The sequence below is a fragment of the Delphinus delphis genome, chromosome 12 (genome assembly GCF_949987515.2).
Source record: "Delphinus delphis chromosome 12, mDelDel1.2, whole genome shotgun sequence".
In the NCBI taxonomy this organism is placed as follows: domain Eukaryota; kingdom Metazoa; phylum Chordata; class Mammalia; order Artiodactyla; family Delphinidae; genus Delphinus; species Delphinus delphis.
In genome coordinates, this window is record NC_082694.2 from 31,599,573 (window position 1) to 31,623,329 (window position 23,757).

The 23,757-nt window shown below is 40.8% G+C and overlaps 2 protein-coding genes across 10 annotated transcripts in view; one reads left to right on the top strand and one right to left on the bottom strand.

The window, feature by feature from the left end:
* The window catches only part of AAK1 (AP2 associated kinase 1), a 169,123-nt gene that overhangs the window by 123,379 nt on the left and 21,987 nt on the right, over window positions 1–23,757 (top strand). For 5 of the 9 annotated variants that reach the window (XM_060026437.1, XM_060026443.1, XM_060026438.1 and 2 more), the window contains 2 exons: window positions 1,062–1,166; window positions 8,176–8,271. The exons of 1 other annotated variant lie outside the window; for it this stretch is intronic. In XM_060026437.1, the coding sequence (XP_059882420.1) occupies window positions 1,062–1,166; window positions 8,176–8,271 (201 nt within the window). The remainder of the gene's footprint in view (window positions 1–1,061; window positions 1,167–8,175; window positions 8,272–23,757) is intronic. 3 more of the 9 variants (XM_060026435.1, XM_060026436.1, XM_060026439.1) reach the window with 2 other exon arrangements.
* On the bottom strand, window positions 1,645–3,715 carry LOC132434829 (large ribosomal subunit protein eL36-like). The gene has a single exon (XM_060026444.1). The coding sequence runs from the start codon at window positions 1,960–1,962 to the stop codon at window positions 1,645–1,647; it is 318 nt and encodes a 105-aa protein (XP_059882427.1). The 5' UTR covers window positions 1,963–3,715.

Sequence of the window (23,757 nt, forward strand, 5' to 3'; positions counted from 1 at the left end):
AGCATGTTCACTCCTTGGAGGAATGTGATGGTACCTTGTCCTAAGTGGGTTTATTATCCCAGAAAGTCGTAGCTGCTTACCCACGAGAGTGTGCCCTCATGTAGACACTGAATCTTCATGATCAGAATTCTCTATTACTGTTGACTGACCCTGGAGCGGAGATCAAATAAACAGAAGGTACCATTTCTACCCTCAAATCCACAGTCTAATTTGGAAGGCAAGATACCCACTCACAGACACACATACACCTTGGAAAACAACAGCACACACCCTGGGAAAATTCTACAGTATGATACAGTTCAAAAAAAGTACCTCAGTGCAGACAAAAGCACAGGGTAAAGGAATGATCAGAACGGAGTGAATGGTACGAACTTTGACCAAACATTTTAGCTTTATAATTTTATAGACATCTTTTAAAAATCCATACACTTCTTGCCCTTTTTTTTCTTCATAGGGCATAAGATTTAACTTTCTTTGACATTTATTGTCAATTTGTTTCATTGTTACGTATGCCAGTTATTGTTCTAGACTGTAAACAGAAATGCCTTCATGTGCTGTTGAAAACTAGTATTTTGCACCTGATTAAGTGACTCCCAAATTTTAAAATTCTTGTATCTATTTTTAGTAATTTCCTGTCACTGTTCTTGTTGTTCAACTGTTGGCTTTTACATTAAGCCATTGTCATTGTGCCTGTCCCTCATAGCATCTCACTACTGCCATCTGTCTTCTCTTTTGCTCTCATAACTACTTTCAACATGGAAAACAGATCATCAAACTCATTAGAATGATGTAGAGATAAATCGATTCAGAGTGAAGGCTGGAGGCATTGTGCTCTGAGTAATGTCCTCAGGCTTTAGAGCTTTAGACTTCCTTTCTTTCCTCAGCTGTTTCTCAGTTACTGCAGTGACCAGACAAGGACCTTTGAATAGCCAAGGTGTTGCCATAATGCAGTAAAATGAGTCAAGTCTAGATGTCGGTTTGGAGGGTGCCCTTCACCCCTGGCCTGTGTGTGCATCATGGGGTTCTGCTGGGATGAACCGAGTGGTATTTTGTCCCTCCAGGCAAACATCCTGAGAAGCTTGGAGGCTCAGCTGAGAGTTTGATCCCAGGCTTTCAACCAAGCCAAGGTGATACTTTTGCCGCTTCCTCATTTTCTGCTGGAACTGGTTAGTATGGCGAACACCTGAAGCTCAAGACTCACTGTTGTGACCTTCCCACTGGTTTCCAGTCCACAGATAACCCTAGCATGGCAGTGAGCCCCAGATCCTGGTGGTAACGTAGTTTTCTTCATTCTGAAGATTTCCTATAAAAACATCGGGATAAAAAAAGATCTAGAATCACTTTGAATTAGAATGGCAGGGTGATCTGGCAGTAATATACAGGATTTGTTCTCTCAAGTCCACATACATGTTTTTCAGCAAATATTTCTAAATTTCAGGAACATTACTCTGTTAATCTCTTGTAATTGCTTAGGTTCTTTGGAATGACTTGAGGAGTTCTAAGAATTAGATGCTCTATCCTATATCTGAGTCTCTTCTATGCTGTGTTTTTGTGCATGTGTGTGTGTGCTTATGGGGACAGGGAGATATCTTTTTATTTTTATTTTTTTCTGAAGAAGTTTTATTGTGCACAGAGGGGAAGGGCTCAGTCCTTCTTGGCTGCTGCCTTCCTCATGGCGGCCAGGACATTGCTCAGCTCCTTTCTCTTCCTCTTGGCACAGATGTGTCCCCCCACCCTTTTCTTGATGAACTTGAAGGCCCGCTTGTCCTTGGAGACCTTGAGCAGCTCCATGGCCCGCCGTTCGTAAGAGGCGAAGCCGCACACCTCCTGGATCATGTCCCGCACAAACTCAGTGCGCTTGGTGAGGGGCCCGTGGCAGCGGCTGCGCCTCGGCTTGCTCACGTTCTCGGCCACCTTGTGGCTCCTGTTGAGGCCCACAGCCATGGGGTAGCGCAGAGCCATGGCTGCTGCTCTTTAATGGCTGCTGTGGCGGAAGCGAGATACCTTTTTAAATGAGACGTTTAAAAAAATTCTAGAAGTAATTATAAAAACCTAATTAATATACATATTTAGTAATTTATAGAAGAGCATAGAGAAGAAAGTTAAGAGCCCCATGATCTCACCCCTGAGAAATTAGCATAGCAATACCATTTGGATGTCTGTTAGTGGCATTTAACCTTTTTAGGGTCACAGATATCTTTGTGAATCTAAGGGAAGTTACAGATCTTCTCTTTCACAAAAATACATGTGTCCACAATTTTGTGCACAATTTTCAGCCTCAGTTTATGACTCTAAGGTACATCTTTATAGTCATATTTTAAAGCCTAATTTTTTTTGCTTACAAAATTTGGCATCTTTCCCCCATATCATTAAAGAAGCTCCTTGAATATAACTTTTAAAATATCTACATTAAATTCCTTTATGTGGATGCATCCTAATGTATTTAACCAGGTACCTCTTTTTTAAACATTAATTTGATGTCAGTGTTTTACTGTTATAAATTCCTCAGCAATGGATGTGAGGTTTTGAATATGTTCTTTGTAGGATATGGAATTTGATATCCTTCAAAATTGATCTTTTTAATTATATTGATTAATTTCTGCTTTTAATTTTTCATATTCTTCCTGCTTTCTTTGGGTGTATCAGTATTTTTCTAACCTCGTAAATTTATTTCTGATTAGAACTTTGGCTGTTATTCCATAACATTTGCTATGTAACGCTCTATTTATTTATTTATTTATTTATTTAATTTTTGGCTGCGTCAGGTCTTAGTTGTGGTACTCGGAATCTTCCTTGCAGCATGTGGGATCCTCCGCTGTGGTGCGTGGGCTCCTCGCTATGGTGTTCAGGCTTCTCTCTAGTTGTGGTGCGTGGGCTCAGTAGTTGCGGCGTGTGGGCTCTGTAGTTGTGGCGCAGGGCTCCATAGCACGTGGGCTCTGTAGTTTCAGCATGCGGGCTCTGTAGTTATGGCCCACATGCTCAGTAGTTGCAGCTCGTGGGCTTCGTTGCCCCACGGCATGTGGGATCTTAGTTCCCCGACCAGGGATCCAACCCGTGTACCCTGTATTGGGAGGTGGATTCTTAACCACTGGACCACCAGGGAAGTCCCTGTAATGCTCTCTTATTCTCATTCTTTTCTGGATGTTTTTAAATTTTAAATTTTAAGTTTTGATTTCTTTACCCTAGAGTTATTTAGGATATATTTTCATTGCATTGTGATAATATGGCCTCTGCAGTATTTTCTCTTGGGTATTATGCAGGAGTTTGTTATTCATTCTGTAAACGTTCTATGGGAGTTAGTAGTTCCCACTTCAATAAATACTAATCTACAACATGATTTTTAATGGAAGAACAATAACATTGTATTTAACATCCCCTTTGATTAATACTTAGGTTGTTACTAATTTTCACCACATAAACATTCTTGAAGCCAAATTTTTATTCATATCCTTTAAAATTTCTTTAAGATAGCTTTTAGGGGATTATTTGCTAAATCAAAAGATATGTGTAATTAAGGCTTTTGGTGCATATTTCCAAATTGCCCTCCAAGAATGCTATACAAATTTTATTTCAGTCGACAGTGAATGAGTAATTTTCACCTGTTTTTCCCAGACAGACCAGCTCAGAGGCTGTAGACAGAGGACATTGTTTACTGGCCATTTTTATTTCTTTTGGGATTTGTGTTGTTCATGTCCTTTTTTTTTTTTAATGTGCTGTGTTTATTTTGTTCTTATTAATATGTAAGAGCTCTTCATGTGTCATATTGTAAACTTTTCTCCCAGTTTGTCATTTGTCCTATGCAAGTATTATCTTATCTGACCCTCTCAACAACCCTCCGAGGTTGCCACATCATCCCCACATCAGTTATGGTTGAGGTAACTGAGCACAGGCTAGTCTCTTTCCCAGGGTCACATAGCTAGTAAGTGGCAGAGCTGGGACACCGACCCTCTGGCTCTAGAACTTCCTCTCTCAGGTTTTCTGCCTCATAATAAGGCAAATTTAATAATAATGTCCTAGAAAATCATCTATAGTTTCAAATTTTTTTTAATAAAATAGAAGAATACATTTAAATCTTTTATAATATTTTCTTTGCATACATCAATTTTATTGTATGTATTTGTGTTTCTCTTTTTCTTGGTAATTCTAGCTAGAGATTTGCTATTTTATTACCTTTCAAAGACAACTCTATAGAACTACTCTTTTTCTGTTGTCTAATTCTTTATCTTTTGCCTTTATCTTTTTGATTACAGTTCCCTATTTTTCTTAGGTTCACTTTTGCTGATTTCAAGAACACATAGTAAATTTTTTTTTAATTCTTTAAAAAAAAGTATTTAGAGTTTTTCTCTCAATATAACAGTGATTTTCATCTGGCATGAGAGTGGGGAGGGAGGCTAATTATAATTTCCAGGAAGACTTTTTCACAGAGAATCTACTATTCTCTTGCCTCTTTCTTGCTCCAGTTGCCCACCCCACCCCAGCCTTTGAGGATTACACTGTTACTGAGAGTGCTTTCTAATAGCTGTGTGTTTCCCTTGTAAGAAAAAACTCATGTTTTAACCATATCCCATAAGTCTTCATATGATGTTCTCATTGTTAATATTTTGGAACAGGCATTGGAATTATTTGGAAGGTGTGTTTTTTAATATTAAATAGTGAAAATTTTTTGTGTGTTATTTTTTATTTTTAGCTTTGTTGTCTGGTCTATATAATTTTTAATTTTTTTTTTTTTTTTGCGGTATATGGCCCTCTCACTGTTGTGGCCTCTCCTGTCACGGAGCACAGGCTCTGGACGTGCAGGCTCAACGGCCATGGCTCACAGGCCCAGCCGCTCCGCGGCATGTGGGACCCTCTCAGACGGGGGCACGAACCCGTGTCCCCTGCATTGGCAGGTGGACTCTCAACCACTGTGCCACCAGGGAAGCCCTAATTTTTAAATTTATTGGTATTTTGGTCTGGTTGAAAGTGCTTAAAGTTGGATATGCCAAATAGTTGACTAAATATACCAAATGTATAAAGCATTGGTCATTGTCCTTGAGATAAAATGTCACAATGATGACTAGTTATGGTGCTGGGTAGGATATAGTTTCCCTGGAAAGGGGGTCATGGAATAAGCCCTAGGAGGGTCTTCTTTGATGCTGAATCCCAGCGTTTAGTACAGTGCTTGGCTCAGTACACATTTGTTGAATGAAGGAAAGGAGTCGCTTTTTGCCAAAGGATAGGAGCTTGGATTCACCGATGTTAATAACAGATGTCCCTAATCATTTTCCATCCACTTCCAGTTTTAATGCCTAATTCTTTCTTATCATACATTTTATGTTTTGTTTTTTGTCTGTATGAACTATTTTTTAAAGAGTTGTTTTTTGCTTTTATTTTTGCCTCTTCTCCCCGTAATGCTTAACTTTGAAGGTTGTAAATGGCAGTATTTTTTTTAATGGCCCAGCCATTAGAAAACACATATTTGAGTAGTTAGGACAGTAATACCTGCAAACATATGTTGAGTACATGCTGCATGCTAAGCCCACTGGGTAAGTGCTTTTATGCACATTATCTCCAGTGATCCCTCACAACAGCCCATGAGAGGCTAAGTGACCTGCCCAAGGTCATAGGTGGGGAATGACAGAGTAGAAATTTGTCCCTGGGCAGCCCAGCGCAGAAGCTGTAGTTATAACCACATCTCAGAAATCTTATAAATCAGTGACACTAAGCTTTTACAGGCATTACAAAACATCTTCGTATTTTCCTCAATTTATCCAGCACTTTTCTATGAACATTTGGTATTTTCCCTTCGTTTGCATTTGTGGTGTGAATGAAGAGGAATCTTCATTCTTCACAAATGAAATAAAATTATATCTAAATCCCAGAAATTAGTGTGTCCTCACTGTATGAAGTTCAGGGTGGCACCATTTTCTCCAAGTTTTCTAATCAAGCTCAGACCGTTCACTGATTTGAAACCTTCTAACTAACCAAGAGAGGAGAGAAGCAGGAAATTTGGTGATGAGCTGGGGAGGATGACACAAGGGTTATCCTTAACATTTTTATGGTAAAAGCTGCAAAAATGTTGCTAAACTGTGTTCATACATTAGAGGAGGAACAGGCAGACAATTAAAACTTGACATTGTGCCTCTTTATTTAAAATACAGTAAGTCCCCTACATATGAACGAGTTCCGTTCCAAGAGCACATTCGTAAATCCGGTTTGTTCATAAGTCCAATTTGTTCGTAAGTCCACCAAAGTTGGCCTAGGTACCCAACTAGCACAGTCAGCTATATAATACTGTACTGTAACAGGTTTATAATACTTTTCACACAAATGATACATAAAAAACAAACACAAAAAATAAAGAAAACATTTTTAATCTTACAATACAGTACCCTGAAAAGTACAGTAGTACAGTACAACAGCTGGCGTACAGGGGCTGGCATCTAGTGAACAGGCAAGAAGAGTTACTGACTGGAGGAGGGAGAGGAGGTGGGAGATGGTAGAGCTGAAGGATCGTTAGCAATAGGAGATGAGGGCAAGCTGCATGTGACAATGTACACCAGACGCGTGAACTAACTTACGTGATTGGACATAGGAACGCATGTTCACATCTTTGAACATTCTCAACTTGAAGGTCATATGTAGGGGACTTACTGTATTTTTGTGTTGATAAATTATATACATTAATTTGCTAAAACCCCAAGGAAGCAAGATTGAAAAACTCATGACCCCATTCCAAGAGGAAAGCATTACTAACATTTAACAATATTTATGTCCATAGTTTTATTTCTTTGTACATACTTTTTTCAAACATGAATTATACTATACATTCAATTTCATAATTTGTTCTTTTTCTTTTAATATATTTCATTGTATCTCATTTTAAAATATTTCAGAGACAAGAGCAGTGATTTAAACCCTTCTCTTCCTCCACAGACCTTTAAAGAAGCTTAGTTAAAAGCCCACTTGAATGATATTCTTAAAATGACAAAATTTTAGAGACTGGGACAGGAGTAAGGAGTGGGTGTGACTATAAAGGAGTACAAGGAAGTTCTTTTGTTTGATGGAATAGTTGTGTATCATTGTTTTGGTGCTTAGGCTAATTTATACGTACTGTCAAATGGCAAGGAACTATAAACACACAAACACACACACACAAATGTGAGTACATGTGAAAACTGAATAGAGTTTAGTTAACAGAATTGCCCTGATGTCAGTGATATTGAACTATGGTTGTATAAGAACTCACCACTGGGGGAAGATGGTTGAAGGGTTCACAGAGTTCTATGTACTGCAGCTTCCTATGATTCTACAATTACTTGAAAATTAAAAGGTTCTTTTTAATCCACTTTATAAAAGGCTAAATTAGATTTTAATTCAGGAACTAACTCATTATTAAAATGCAAGGTAAAGAATGGTAAAGACGGAGCCAGGAGACCTGTGTTTTGATCCTGGGTCTGCTGGTGGACCTCTGTCTAGTCTCTTAACTTCTGGGCTTCACTTTTTTTTCTGGAAAATAAGAAAATTATGATAGAAAGTGCTGAGATCCCTTCAGGCTCTGATATTCCATAGGGTGTATAGATTTCTGTAAATCTAGAAGTTTGCCAAATATAGGATGAATGCCAATAGTATGGTAGATGTAGTCCAAAGGTTAGGGTTTATCTAACCTTCCAATAGGGAAGAAATCTGCTTCTGTCTCTTTGTGTCTACCTAGCACTACATTTGACCTATGGTGATAGAATAGGACTCAGTCCCTAAAGGACCTCAAGAGGGAAATGGGCACATAGGAAGTACCTATACACATATTCTAAGTTACAAAATAGACAAAGTTTGTTTACCTACCAAAATGTGTGATAAGGATAGTAGTAATTGCAGTAGGAATTCTGAAAGAGATCACTATAGACTGCAGTATCCAAGGAAGACGTGGAATTTCAGATGTACGACTAGCCTACTTTTACCATTAATTGCATCTCAGACTACGTTGCAAGGACCAGATTGTACATCTTAGACATACTTTGCTATTACATTGAATTATATCCACTCATATTTCTTTATTCTGCCTCTAAATTTAGACTTACTCTATAATTTGAGTTGGGTTAATAGATGGTAAGTACATCTGGATTTACTTGATGTTTTCTGCTTTTCTCTTTTTTTCTCTCTCTTCTTGATCCTTCCTTCCACTCCAACCAATTCCAGCTGAAAAAAGGAAGGGTGGGCAGACTGTGGATTCTAGCCTTCCTCTTCTAAGTGTATCTGATCCTTTCATTCCTCTTCAAGTACCTGATGCACCAGGTAGGTAAATAAAACTGATCTGAAGTTAAGTTACATCCCGGGGCTTCTTGAGAGTTCTGTTTTAAACACTCCAGGAAAAGGACCTGAATTCCAATACCTGTTAATAGGTGCTGTTGTATATTTTTACTGTCTCAATAAGAGGGGCAAAATTCCCTTGTGGGGTCACTAGTCCTTAGTAAAGATAATAAATTCAGCTCAGATTATACCAAGTTGTATTCCACATCATATCAGTCTCAAGTTTCATATCCTTGACTGTGTTAATGGTAATATAAAGGGCCTGTGTGTCGCAAAGAGCATTAGTTCAGTGTGATTATAACAAGGGGGTGGGGAACCTATAAGCCTATGATAGAAGGAACAAAATGCTAATGGTGTAGTATAATGATTGGATTATGAGTGACTTCCTGTTCCTATTTTGCTATAATGTGCTTTTATTTTTAAAAGATACAAATACATAATAAAATTTGATAGGGAGTGTGAGTCAGGAGACCTCGGTTCCACTACCTTCCACTATCTGGGCTTGACTCTTCGTCATCGAAATAAGTAATTCTAATCTCCCCTACTGTCTGCTCTGTACCGATTTTTAAGTAAGCAGTCTAAAAAAGTAAGAAACGGTTAGTGTGGTCTGATTGAAATAGCTTTTGAAACAATATCATTGGATGCTTTCCATTTGGAGTTCGTGAATGCCAAAGATTTCTCTTCGCGCTCCCCTCCCCATCCTTTTGGGGGAAGGGGAGCAGAATGTGAGGAACAGAAGCCACCCTTTCTCTTCTTTTTCAGTCTCTTTGAAAAAGCAAATAGATCCAGCTCCTTAGAAACAGCTGACAGTCATTTTGCTGCTGATAGTTTTTTCTTTTCTCCCATTCTTACCCCTGTCGATTTCTTAAACTAAAAGTCTTAAACTAAAAGAATCTGCTTGGTTTTTCTTCTCTCCCAAAATGTCAGAGGGATTTATTTGATTGATTGCCTTAAGATCGGAAGTGATTGTGATGTGCATATCCTCTACTTACTAAGACAGACCACAGCTAGGTTCCCAAGATAGTTTTTATTTCTTTAAGTAGTTTGTTGACCCTTCTAAGAGGAAGAAGAAATTTGCCCTGATCGGGTAGTATTGTGTAACTTTGTAGCTTGCTGGACCTGGAGGTAGGTCAAAAATATCTAAAGTCACTAGGGAATGATTCAGGATAGGGTAGTTAAAGAAAAGAGAAGAAAGAATCAACAGAGGTCCTTTTCTCTGTTGCATTCATCAGGCATGCCCGGCAGGGCCAAGACAGGCCAGTTTCAAGCAGAAGGCTAGAAAGGATGGGCTGTAAACTCGAGCTAGGGCCCACTGGCTTCTTTTTCCTCCCTTTTGTGGCAGTCATAATATCAGACAAGGAAAAAGGGATTATTGAGGCCTTCTCCCTTTGGTACCCCTTTTGGTCCATGCCTTGCTCTTACCTAGATAGCCCATGGACTGCAGAACTGGAAGGGTGACCTCTTGGCACAAGCCAGAGGATGAAAGCATAAATCAGACATGTCACTCCTTTGCAGTCCAGTGAATTCTCAAATCACTGAGCACAAAATCCAGGCTTCTTACCATACCTACAAGACCCTGACTAGTCTGGCCCTTGGCTACCCTTCTAACCTGAGCTCATAGCATTCTTCCCTTCAGTCTTTCCTCCAATAAGCTAAGCTAAGCTTATTCCCACATCAGGGCCTTTGCACTTTCTGGTACTCTGCCTGGAAAGCTTTTCCTTCTTGTCATTTGACATTTGGGTCTCTGCTTAATTGCTGTCTTCTCGGAGAGGCCCGACGTGGTCCCACGGGCACTGTCACTCACACCCCGTGGCTTTTTTCTTCCTAGCATTTATCATGACATTGTCTGTTTCTACTTGTTCATTCCTCTTTCTCCACCAGAATGCCAGTGTCCTGAGGGAGGGACCTTGTCTGTCTTATTTACCAGTGTACCGTTAATGCTGAGAACACTGCAGGGTGTAGCTGGCACTCAGTGAGTATTTGCAGATTAGATGAATGAAGTAAATGAAACCTGAGGCCGAAAGGCTTTTGGCAGCCCCATTACCCTCCATTTCCGTCCCCAGCTACACCAGACTACTATCTCCATAGCCTTCCGTCTCTGAGTCCGCCAACCCCTAGCCAGGCCTCCTTCCCACTCTTGAGGGGGCATAAACAGAGGCACAGCCCACATGTCAGGAAGCTGCCAAACCCTGGGATGAAAGTAGTAGGTAAGCTCAGCAGATTGTTCAGCTCCTCCTTTCATGATGCTCTCCAGGATCTGGGCTAAGTATGGCATGTGACCACTGTGTCTTTGATTACCTTATTTACTGTTATATGCCCAGCCTGTAGCACATTGTTATATAGCTCCTTTATCCCTGTATCCTTCCTCAGCATCTTGAAATGCCCGAGTGAGGAAAGGGCGGAGAGTCTGCGGTCTCTGGTACCTTGGCAGACTGCAGGTTTGTCTCCTGCCCCTCAAAGCAAGCAGTTTGTCACTCCCTCCACCGGTGGTGGACACCGGTTAGGTGTGTTGGTTGGTTGGTTGGGTTTACATACATGCTTCCCTCCCACACTCAGCCTTCCTGATGGTGAGAATCATGGAACCTTAGCCTCCTGACAACTATGCCTTTTGTGACTTAACATTTTATTTTATGCTTTTTAAATGTTTTCACATATGATTTCCTTTGAGCCAGAAATAATACTGACCGGTGGGTATGTCCAGTAATCTCTCTCTTCGTGAGTAAGGAAGTGAGGCCTTAGTGCTGCTGTGACTGTGCTCCTTCTTCCTGGTGGCTCACAGCACCCACACAGCGAGGGGTCGTTTGGGGACAGATCCCAGCTCAATAAATCCTTTGACTAGAGAGCTAAATTTAAGGGTTAGGGAGATACAAGAATGGATTTGAACTTGTAAGAGCTTGGTTCTAGCCACTTAGTAGCTAAGTGATTTTGGTCAAATCACTCAAACTCTGTGTTCTCCCCCTCCTCAGCATTGGCCATAGTAGAACCTACCTGCGGACTGGCTTGTGTGGCTCAGATGAAATCATGTATTTGAAATTGCTTTGGGAACTCTGAATTAGTATAAAGATAGGAAGTGCTATAACAGCTTTGGTTCCAGGCCCTTATTCCCAGGGGCGCAGTCCTAGTTATCAAGAAGTCTTAGCAATGGTATTTTTGTCTTACAGACATGAAACTGGCTCTTATGACCTATGACCTTTGCACAACTCAGAGCCATCAAAGTAGAATTCCTTGATATCAGCCATTGTTAAACTCTAAGTGAAGGGACACTGGATAATTGGAGGTGTTTTTCTTTCTTTTTTAAGGAGTATTTTTCTTTTCCAAAGCATTGTAAAACAAATTTTCTTAGAAAATCTGGCATAAAAAAATCACAGCCGAGCATTTGTGTGCTCATAAAGCTGCCACACGAAGCCTAGCTCTAGGGAGCCTCAAAGTATTTCACTGATGCTCATATGCTGTGTGTTCATTTATTCTGCCTTTTATTTGTATTAGGGAACAGATAAGCTATAGGTGGTATCAAAGGTTTAAAAAAATGGTAGAGAAGATTGAGGAATTTTCTCTGAAAATTGGTGGAAAGATTTAATCATTTTAAAAAATTGTGGTAAAGTATATGTAACACAAAATTTCCCATTTTAAAGTGGACAGTTCAGTGGCCTCAAGTACATTTATATTGTTTACAGCCATCACCACCATGCATCCACAGAACTTGTTTTCATTTTGCAAAATCGAAACTCTGCCTATTAAACAGTACCTCTCCGTTCCTGTCTCCCCCCAACCCCTGGCAACCACCATTCTACTTTCTGTCTCTATGAATTTGACTACTGTAGGTGCCTCATATAAGTGGAATTACACAGTATTTGTTCTTTTGTGACTGGCTCTTTTCACTTAACATAATGTCCTCATGGTTCGTACATGTTGTAGCATATGTCAGAATTTCTTTTTAAAGCTGAATAATACTCTGTTGTGTTTTGTTTATCCATCTGTCAGTTAACACATGGGTTGCTTCTATCTTTTGGGTACTGTGAATAATGCTTCTTTGAACATGAGTGTGCAAATATCTCTTCAAAACTCAAGACTCTTTGAGGTACATACCCAGAAATAGAATTACTAGAACCTAACGCTATTTTTAATTTTTTGAGGAACTGCCGTACTGTTTTCCACAGTGACTATACCCTTTTACATTCCCGCCAGCAGTTCTCAGAGTTTGAGGAAAAGATTTTTATAGCAACCCCTTAATACTGACCTTTCAACATCAGTGTTCCACAAGACTGAGCAAGAATGCATTAGTTGCCCCGTAAGTGCCCTTCCTAGAATTAACAACTGTTTTTAAAAAAGTACTTCTTGGCTTATGGCACTCTGTGTTCTCTTGAAAAGTAAGCAAGAGGAGCTGTGTTTTCTCAGTGCTTTGTTGTCAAGATAGGCATTCCTCTCAGAGCTATTTGCTTGGCATCTCCCTCACTTCCAATTGCTGTCTTGTGATATTTTAAAAGTCCAAGGTTGATCAGAGTATGTGTCTTTACTCTGGAAAGTTTTTCCTCCCACGGATTCAGTTCTGTAAAATGGACTCGGAATGAATGGGTCATGGTGGTTGACTTTTGATTCCAGCTTGCAGATGTCACAGGTGGTTTAGTGTCTGGTTTCTCAGTGATAGGAGCTAGAGCAACAAAATTCTAAAAACAGCATCTCTCATTACAAGACATCAGGGCTTACACCCCAAGTTAGACAAGACGTAAATTTCCGGAACCACAAAGCTGTAGCAGCCAAATCATCTTTATCGATGGGGCTTGCATCTGGCTCTTCCATGTCTGTAAGTTCAGTCTGCTTTAGTCCTCATAGCCGTAGTCCTAACTAGGGTTGCAATGGGCCGTGAGCAAGCCCTTAGTCCTACTAGCCTGTATAAATAGATATCTACCCTCATCTTTGATATTTTAAAAGAGAAAAAGCTCACAACTTGCAGTATATCCTGGTCTCCTGCCAGGAAGTGGTTCTGACTGTCTGGCCTTAGACTGGTTTATGAAGGATTTGTACCCTGTTCTGTGATTTATATTTTCAGTTACTAAGTCTTGAGAGGAGCGGTATGAGAATCTGAAATGGATTAATCCCTGTCTCCAACTCTAGCAGCTGCCCCCTCCTCTCTTCCCCTAATCCCTCAGGCCATTTGACTTATGTTTAAGGAGAGGGGAGGTGCTCAGAAGAGAAGACCCTTTCATTCCCCCCTTCATTTCAAAGTACTAACAATCCTCTCCTTTAAAAGCACTCTCGGTTTCCATGGTCCAGGCTAACTAATTCTGCATCCATTTTTCTTCAGGGGTCCACCTTCTCAGTCTTTTAACCATGATTTCAGCGCTTTTCCAAGCTCTTAACCTGACTCAGTTTTATTTGGGAACCCTAGAGACTTGAGAAAGAACTGATTATAGTACTGGGAATGTGATAAGAAAATCACACCAACAGAAAAATAGGAGCAGACAATTCACAAAGGACAAAAGATGAATTATCAGGAAATACTATTTTTCTAAGGGTTCACCATCATGATGAATCCAAGAAGTACCAATTATAAAGCAGTGAGGTGCTGCAGCTTCTGCTGTCAGATTGGTAAAGATGAAAAAAAGCTACCACCTCAGGCTTGGTGAAGGTATCAGAAAATGGACACACTCAGATCCTGCTAGTGGGAGTAGCAGTTAGTACAGCTTTCAGGGAGGACAGCGTGGCCTTTAAGATTTTACTTCCTTATTGACTTAGCAATTCTTTTCTAATACATTGTCTGAAGAGCACATGAGTATGCTTAAATATTTATTGAACGTTCAGAGTTTATAGGAAAAGGTTGGAAGAGCATTTGTTAAAAACTCAATAGTGACTGTCTCTACAAGGGAAATTATGGGTAGTTTTATTTTCATCCTTTTTTTTATTTTTTAACATCTTTATTGGAGTATAATTTTTTTAACATCTTTATTGCAGTATAATTGCTTTACAATGGTGTGTTAGTTTCTGCTTTATAACAAAGTGAATCAGTTATACGTATGTCCCCATATCTCTTGCATCTCCCTCCCTCCCACCCCTGTAGGTGGTCACGAAGCACCGAGCTGATCTCCCTCTGCTATGCGGCTGCTTCCCACTAGCTAGCTATTTTACGTTTGGTAGTGTATATGTGTCCATGCCACTCTCTCACTTTGTCCCAGCTTACCCTTCCCCCTCCTCGTATCCTCAAGTCCATTCTCTAGTAGGTCTGCATCTTTATTCGCATCTTGCCCCTAGGTTCTTCTGACCTTTTTTTTTCTTTTTTTTTTTTTTTTTTTTTTTAGATTCCATATATATGTATTAGCATACGGTATTCGTTTCTCTCTTTCTGACTTACTTCACTCTGTATGACAGACTCTAGGTCCATCCACCGCACTACAAATAACTCAATTTCATTCCTTTTTATGGCTGAGTAATATTCCATTGTATATAGTGCCCACATCTTCTTTATCCATTCATCTGTTGATGGACACTTAGGTTGCTTCCATGTCCTGGCTATTGTAAATAGAGCTGCAGTGAATATTTTGGTACATGTCTCTTTTTGAATTATGCTTTTCTCAGGATATATGCCCAGTAGTGGGATTGCTGGGTCGTATGGTAGTTCTATTTTTAGTTTTTTAAGGAACCTCCATACTGTTCTCCATAGTGGCTGTACCAATTCACATTCCCACCAGCAGTGCAAGAGGGTTCCCTTTTCTCCACACCCACTCCAGCATTTATTGTTAGTAGATTTTTTGATGATGGCCATTCTGACCGGTGTGAGATGATACCTCATTTTGCTTTGCATTTCTCTAATGATTAATGATGTTGAGCATTCTTTCATGTGTTTGTTGGCAGACTGTATATCTTCTTTGGAGAAATGTCTGTTTAGGTCTTCTGCCCATTTTTGGATTGGGTTGATTGTTTTTTTGATATTGAGCTGCATGAGCTGCTTGTAAATTTTGGAGATTAATCCTTTGTCAGTTGCTTCATTTGCAAATATTTTCTCCCATTCTGAGGATGGTCTTTTCATCTTCTTTATGGTTTTGTTTGCTGTGCAAAAGCTTTGAAGTTTCATTAGGTCCCATTTGTTTATTTTTGTTTTTATTTCCATTTCTCTAGGAGGTGGGTCAAAAAGGATCTTGCTGTGATTTATGTCGTCGAGTGTTCTGCCTATGTTTTCCTCTAAGATTTTGATAGTGTCTGGCCTTAAATTTAGGTCTTTAATCGATTTTGAGTTTACTTTTGTGTATGGTGTTAGGGAGTGTTCTAATTTCATACTTTTACATGTACCTGTCCAGTTTTCCCAGCACCACTTATTGAAGAGGCTGTCCTTTCTCCACTGTACATTCCTGCCTCCTTTATCAAAGACAAGGTGACCATATGTACGTGGGTTTATCTCTGGGCTTTCTATCCTGTTCCATTGATCTATGTTACTGTTTTTGTGCCAGGACCATATTGTCTTGATTACTGTAGCTTTGTAGTATAGTCTGAAGTCAGGGAGCCTGATTCCTCCAGCTCCATTTTTTCTTCTCAAGATTGCTTTAGCTATTTGGGGTCTTTTGTGTTTCCATATAAACTGTGAAATTTTTTGTTCTAGTTCTGTGAAAAATGCCACTTGTAGTTTGATAGGGATTGCATTGAATCTGTAGATTGCTTTGGGTAGTAGAGTAATTTTCACAATGTTGATTCTTCCAATCCAAGAACATGGTCTACCTCTCCATCTACTTGTATCATCTTTAATTTCTTTCATCTGTGTCTTCTAGTTTTCTGCATACAGGTCTTTTCTCTCCTTAGGTAGGTATATCCCTAGATATTTTATTCTTTTTGTTGCAGTGGTAAATGGGAGTGTTTTCTTAATTTCACGTTCAGATTTTTCATCATTAGTGTATAGGAATGCCAGAGATTTCTGTGTATTAATTTTGTATCCTGCTACTTTACCAAATTCATTGATTAGCTGTAGTAGTTTTCTGGTAGCATCTTTAGGATTCTCTATGTATAGTATCATGTTATTTGCAAGCAGTGACAGCTTTACTTCTTCTTTTCTGATTTGGATTCCTTTTATTTCTTTTTCTTCTCTGATTGCTGTGGCTAAAACTTCCAAAATGATGTGGAATAATAGTGGTGAGAGTGGACAACCTTGTCTTCTTCCTGATCTTAGTGGAAATGGTTTCAGTTTTTCACCATTTAGGATGATGTTGGCTGTGGGTTTGTCATATATGGCCTTTATTATGTTGAGGAAGTTTCTGTCTGTGCCTACGTTCTGGAGGGTTTTTATCATAAATGGGTGTTGAATTTTGTCGAAAGCTTTCTCTGCATCTATTGAGACGATCATATGGTTTTTCTCCTTCAGTTTGTTAATATGGTGTATCACATTGATTGATTTGCGTATATTGAAGAATCCTTGCATTCCTGGGATGAACCCCACTTGATCATGGTGTATGAGCCTTTTAATGTGCTGTTGGATTCTGTTTGCTAGTATTTTGTTGAGGATTTTTGCATCTATGTTCATCAGTGATATTGGCCTGTACTTTTCTTTCTTTGTGACATCTTTGTCTGGTTTTGGTATCAGGGTGATGGTGGTTTCATAGCATGAATTTGGGAGTGTTCCTCCCTCTGCTATATTTTGGAAGAGTTTGAGAAGGATAGGTGTTAGCTCTTCCCTAATGTTCAATAGAGTTCGCCTCTGAAGCCATCTGGTCCTGGGCTTTTGTTTGTTGGAAGATTTTTAATCACAGTTTCAGTTTCAGTGCTTGTGATTGGTTTGTTCATATTTTCTGTTTCTTCCTGGTTCAGTCTCAGAAGATTGTGCATTTCTAAGAATTTGTCCATTTCTTCCAGGTTGTCCATTTTATTGGCATAGAGTTGCTTGTAGTAATCTCTCATGATCTTTTGTATTTCTTCAGTGTCAGTTGTTACTACTCCTTTTTCATTTCTAATTCTATTGATTTGAGTCTTCTCCCTTTTTTTCTTGATGAGTCTGGCTAATGGTTTATCAATTTTGTTTAGCTTCTCAAATGACCAGCTTTTAGTTTTATTGATCTTTGCTATTGTTTCCTTCATTTCTTTTTCATTTATTTCTGATCTTTATGATTTCTTTCCTTCTGGTAACTTTGGGGGTTTTTTTGTTCTTCTTTCTCTAATTGCTTTAGGTGTAAGGTTAGGTGGTTTATTTGAGATGTTTCTTGTTTCTTAAGGTAGGATTGTATTGCTATAAACTTCCCTCTTAGCACTGCTTTTGCTGCATCCGATAGGTTTTGCGTCGTCGTGTTTTCATTGTTATTTGTTTCTAGGTTTTTTTGTTTTTGTTTTTGTTTTTGCGGTCCACGGGCCTCACTGTTGTGGCCTCTCCCGTTGAGGAGCACAGGCTCCAGACGCGCAGGCCCAGCGGCCATGGCTAACGGGCCCAGCCGCTCTGCGGCATACGGCCCAGCCGCTCTGCGGCATCTTCCCGGACTGGGGCACGAACCCGTGTCCCCTGCATCAGCAGGTGGACTCTCAACCACTGCACCACCAGGGAAGCCCTCTAGGTATTTTTTGATTTCCTCTTTGATTTCTTAAGTTATCTCTTGGTTATTAAGTAGTGTATTGTTTAGCTTCCATGTGTTTGTATTTTTTACAGATTTTTTCCTGTAATTGATATCTAGTCTCATAGCATTGTGGTCGGAAAAGATACATGATACGAGTTCATTTTTCTTAAATTTACCAAGGCTTGATTTGTGACCCAAGATATGATCTATCCTGGAGAATGTTCCATGAGCACTTGAGAAGAATGTATATTCTGTTGTTTTTGGATTGAATGTCCTATAAGTATCAATTAAGTCCATCTTGTTTAATGTATCATTTAAAGCTTGTGTTTCCTTATTTATTTTCATTTTGGATGATCTATCTGTCCATTGGTGAAAGTGGGGTGTTAAAGTCCCCTACTATGAATGTGTTACTGTCAATTTCCCCTTTTATGGCTGTTGGTATTTGCCTTATGTATTGAGGTGCTCCTATGTTGGGTGCATAAATATTTACAATTGTTATATTTTCTTGGATTGATCCCTTGATCATTATGTAGTGTCCTTCTTTGTCTCTTGTAATAGTCTTTATTTTAAAGTCTGTTTTGTCTGATATGAGAATTGCTACTCCAGCTTTCTTTTGATTTCCATTTGCATGGAATATCTTTTTCCATCCCCTCACTTTCAGTGTGTATGTGTCCCTAGGTCTGACGTGGGTCTCTTGTAGACAGCATATATATAGGTCTTGTTTTTGTATGCATTCAGCCAGTGTACGTCTTTTGGTGGGAGCATTTAATCCATTTACATTTAAGGTAATTATCGATATGTATGTTCCTATTCCCATTTTCTTAATTGTTTTGGGTTCATTATTGTAGGTCTTTTCCTTTTCTTGTGTTTCTTGCCTAGAGAAGTTCCTTTAGCAGTTGTTGTAAAGCTGGTTTGGTGGTGCTGAATTCTCTTAGCTTTTGCTTGTCTGTAAAGGTTTTAATTTCTCCATCAAATCTGAATGAGATCCTTGTTGGGTAGAGTAATCTTGGCTGTAGGTGTTTCTCCTTCATCACTTTAAATATGTCCTGCCACTCCCTTCTGGCTTGCAGAGTTTCTGCTGAAATATCAGCTGTTAACCTTATGGGGATTCCATTGTGTGTTATTTGTTGTTTTTCCCTTGCTGCTTTTAATATTTGTTCTTTGTATTTAATTTTTGATAGTTTGATTAATATGTGTCTTGGTGTCTTTCTCCTTGGATTTATCTTGTATGGGACTCTCTGTGCTTCCTGAACTTGATTAACTATTTCCTTTCCCATATTAGGAAAGTTTTCAACTATAATCTCTTCAAATATTTTCTCAGTCCCTTTCTTTTTCTCTTCTTCTTCTGGGACCCCTATAATTCGAAGGTTGTTGCGTTTAATGTTGTTCCAGAGGTCTGTGAGACTGTCCTCAATTCTCTTCATTCTTTTTTCTTTATTCTGCTCTGCAGTAGTTATTTCCACTATTTTTTGTTTGTTTGTTTGTTTGTTTTGCGGTACGCGGGCCTCTCACTGTTGTGGCCTCTCCCGTTGCGGAGCACAGGCTCTGGACGCGCAGGCTCAGCGGCCATGGCTCATGGGCCCAGCCGCTCCACTGCATGTGGGATCTTCCCAGACCAGGGCATGAACCCGCATCCCTTGCATCAGCTGGCAGACTCTCAACCACTGTGCCACCAGGGAAGCCCTATTTCCACTATTTTATCTTCCAGGTCACTTATCCGTTCTTCTGCCTCAGTTATTCTGCTATTGATCCCTTCTAGAGAATTTTTAATTTCATTTATTGTGTTCTTCATCGCTGTTTGTTTGCTCTTTAGTTCTTCTAGGTCCTTGTTAAACGTTTCTTGTATTTTCTCTCTTCTATTTCCAAGATTTTGGATCATCTTTATTATCATTATTCTGAATTCTTTTTCAGGAAAACTGCCTATTTCCTCTTCATTTGTTAGGTCTGGTGGGTTTTTGCCTTACTCCTTCACCTGCTGTGTGTTTCTCTGTCTTCTCATTTTGCTTAACTTACTGTGTTTGGGGTCTCCTCTTCACAGGCTGCAGGTTCGTAGTTCCTGTTGTTATTGGTGTCTGTCCCGCACTGGCTAAGGTTGGATCAGTGGGTTGTGTAGGCTTCCTGGTGGAGGGGACTAGTGCCTGCGTTCTGGTGGATGAGGCTGGATCTTGTCTTTCTGGTGAGCAGGTCCACGTCTGGTGGTGTGTTTTGGGGTGTCTGTGGCCTTATTATGATTTTGGGCAGCCTCTCTGCTAATGGGTGGGGTTGTGTTCCTGTCTTGCTAGTCGTTTGGCATAGGGTGTCCAGCACTGTAACTTGCTGGTCGGTGAGTGGAGCTGGGTCTTGGCGTTGAGATGGAGATCTCTGGGAGATTTTTGCCATTTGATATTACATGGAGCTGGGAGGTCTCTTGTGGACCAGTGTCCTGAACTTGGTTCTCCCACCTCAGTGGCACAGCCCTGATGCCTGGCTGGAGCACCAAGAGCCTTTCATCCACACGGCTCAGAAAGGGAGAAAAAAGGGAGAAAAAAATAGAAAGAGAGAGAGAGAGAGAGAGAAAGAGGTAAAATAAAATAAAATAATGTTATTAAAATAAAAAATAATTATTAAGCAAAAAAATTTTAAACAGTAAAAAAAAAAAAAAAATCGGACAGACAGAACCCTAGGACAAATGGTAAAAGCAAAGCTATACAGACAAAATCACACACAGAAGCATACACATAGACACTCCCGAAAAGAGAAAAAGGGAAAAAAGTGTATATATCTTTGCTCCCAAAGTCTACTTCCTCAATTTGGGATGATTCGTTGTCTATTCAGGTATTCCACAGATGCAGGGTACATCAAGTTGACTGTAGAGATTTAATCCGCTGCTCCTGAGGCTGCTGGGAGAGATTTCCCTTTCTCTTCTTTGTTCGCACAGCTCCTGGGGTTCAGCTTTGGATTTGGACCCGCCTCTGCGTGTAGGTCGCCTGAGGGCGTCTGTTCTTCGCTCAGATAGGACGGGGTTAAGGAAGCAGCTGATTCGGGGGCTCTGGCTCACTCAGGCCGGGGGTAGGGAGGGGTACGGATGCAGGGCGAGCCTGCGGCGGCAGAAGCCAGCATGACGTTGCACCAGCCTGAGGCCCGCCATGTGTTCTCCCGGGGAAGTTGTCCCTGGATCCCGGGACCCAGGCACTGGCGGGCTGCACAGGCTCCCCGGAAGCGGGGTGTGGATAGTGACCTGTCCTTGCACACAGGCTTCTTGGTGGCTGCAGCAGCAGCCTTAGCGTCCCATGCCCGTCTCTGGGGTCCGCGCTTTTAGCCTCGGCTCGCGCCCGTCTCTGGAGCTCCTTTAAGCAGCGGTCTTAATCCCCTCTCCTCGCGCACCAGGAAACTCAGAGGCAAGAAAAAGTCTCTTGCCTCTTCGGCAGCTCCAGACTTTTTCCCGGACTCCCTCTCGGCCAGCCATGGTGCACTAACCCCCTTCAGGCTGTGTTCACACTGCCAACCCCATTCCTCTCCTGGCGCTCCGACCGAAGCCCGAGCCTCAGCTCCCAGCCCCCGCCCGCCCCGGCGGGTGAGCAGACACGCCTCTCGGGCTGGTGAGTGCTGATCAGCACTGATCCTGTGTTCGGGAATCTCTCCACTTTGCCCTCCGCACCCCTGTGGCTGCGCTTTCCGCTGCAGCTCCGAAGCTTTCCCCCTCCGCCACCCGCAGTCTCCGCCCGCGAAGGGGCTTCCTAGTGTGTAGAAACCTTTCCTGCTTCACAGCTCCCTCCCACTGGTTCAGGTCCCGTCCCTATCCTTTTATCTCTGTTTATTCTTTTTTCTTTTGCCCTACCCAGGTACGTGGGGGGTTTCTTTCCTTTTGGGAGGTCTGAGGTCTTTCGCCAGCCTTCAGTGGGTGTTCTGTAGGAGCTGTTCCACGTGTAGATGTATTTCTGATGTATCTGTGGGGAGGAAGGTGATCTCCGCGTCTTACTCTTCCGCCATCTTGAAGCTCTTCCTACTTTTATCCTTTAGCTTGTCTGTATTTCCCAGATTTTATACAATAAACATGTATTATTTTTACACTAAGGTAGAAAACAATTGCAGTTTGTTCTTTTTTCAAATGAGGAGCAAGCTTCGATATTCCCCTACCTCGTCACCCTGTTCTCCTGGCCACTCATGTCTGGGCTGAGTTTGCACGTTGAACAGCTCTCTGCATTTCCCACAACCTGTCACCTTGAGGCCACGCATTTTAGCTCCTGCCCATGTCACTGAGGAGCCCTCCAGGTGTTCTTCCCTGCCATCAGTACCAGTTCAGAGTTCCAGTGTCATCGCTAAGCAGTCCATCTTCTAAGCCGCCAGTTCGTACTTCCTGTTTTTCCCCTCACACTGGACGATTGAACTTTTAGAGGTGGACAGCACCTTTACATTTACCTTCATTTTATCAATAAGAAAACTTAGATCCAGAGAGAAACAGTGATTTGCCCAAAGTGCCACATAGACTTAGTGCAGAACCCAGGTCCCCTGGCTTTCAGTACCTTTTCTTCCTCTACTAGACCATGCTGCCTCCACCTCCCACTTCACTTTATTCAAGGAATTTTGCTTATTCTGTTCTCATACCAAGGCATTTGAGTAAAATCTAGAACTTCACCTGCCTTCACTACCTAGTCTCAAGCATCCGTGGCCGGCTGACCTATCTAGTCCTCTTACTTAAAGGAGATGTTAATCCTCTTTTATGGCCTAAGTACTTCAATTTATATGCACATGTACACACATTAATTCTGATAACTATGCCCATTTAATCCTAAAAGCCCTTTAAAGTAGTTCCTATCCTCTGTTTACAGGTGAGAAACTGATGCTTAGAAAAGTTAGGTAACTTAACTAACTTAAACTCAGGCCCTTTGACTCTTTCATGTTGCTTATTCATTTGGGAGGATTTTGCAGACCCCAAATGAAAATGTATAGCATCACAGTAAAAGATTAAATGTTTCTCAGGAGGATTAAATCATTGCAAAATACAATTTATGAATTATTTCTGGTTTTCGTTCGTCTGTCACTCTGTATAATTGAGAATTAGTGTGTGTCTTTGTGCATTTCAGGTATGAACTGTCCTAGAAGATATGTTTTGTTTTTGCATCCAGAGAAGCCATTTCCCATGATTCAAGTAAAATTTAAAAAGTCTTTGTTCATTATGTAGCAACAAGTCTCGTCATACGTGTAGAACTTGATCAAGGTTTTGGATGTAAAGAACACTTCCTGCATAGTTTCCTAAATTCACCGCCTCTTCTCTGCTCTTTCCCACCCCGGCATGATGATACATGGCCTCAGAGAGTTTTTATAAAAATGTGAGAGAGAGGCCAGAATTCATAAAAGGAAGGATATCAAAGCCAGACCTTGATGCACCTGGGAGGCCTCCAGGCTGTGATTTAGAGACTGTCAGCCTCCCGTACCTCCCATTACAATATTTCCCTCCCATTACAATCTGTCCTCACATTCTTCATTTACAGTGACCAAAAATGACCAGTAATAGCTTAAAATTTATCTTCTAAGAGTCTGTACACTTTAAAGCAATCAAAGCCTTAGTTAAACCAGGAGATTGAATCTCTATACATAAAGCTCTGGGTCCCAGTCCTAGCTAGCTCTGTGGCTTACTTGCTGTAAGATCTTAGGCAAGTTACTTCACCTCTCTGGAGCTGTTTCCTCATCTGCAAATGAGAAGGCTAATTGGATAAGATCTAAAGTTCCTTCCAGTGTTAACATATCTTTTATAACTTGACCATTGTGCATGGGACCATGTCTGTGTGAAAACACTTTCTCCTCTGGTTATGGAGCCAAGCACACCCTGTAGGCAGCATGTGGAGGAAACGTTGAAGTCAAGTCCAGGCTCTACCATGTCCCATCTGTGACTTTGGGCAAGTCACGCATTCTCACGTTTTCTGATGTCCACTCTCAACTGTATCAGTATTCCCAAACCCAGGTTTTTTTGTGA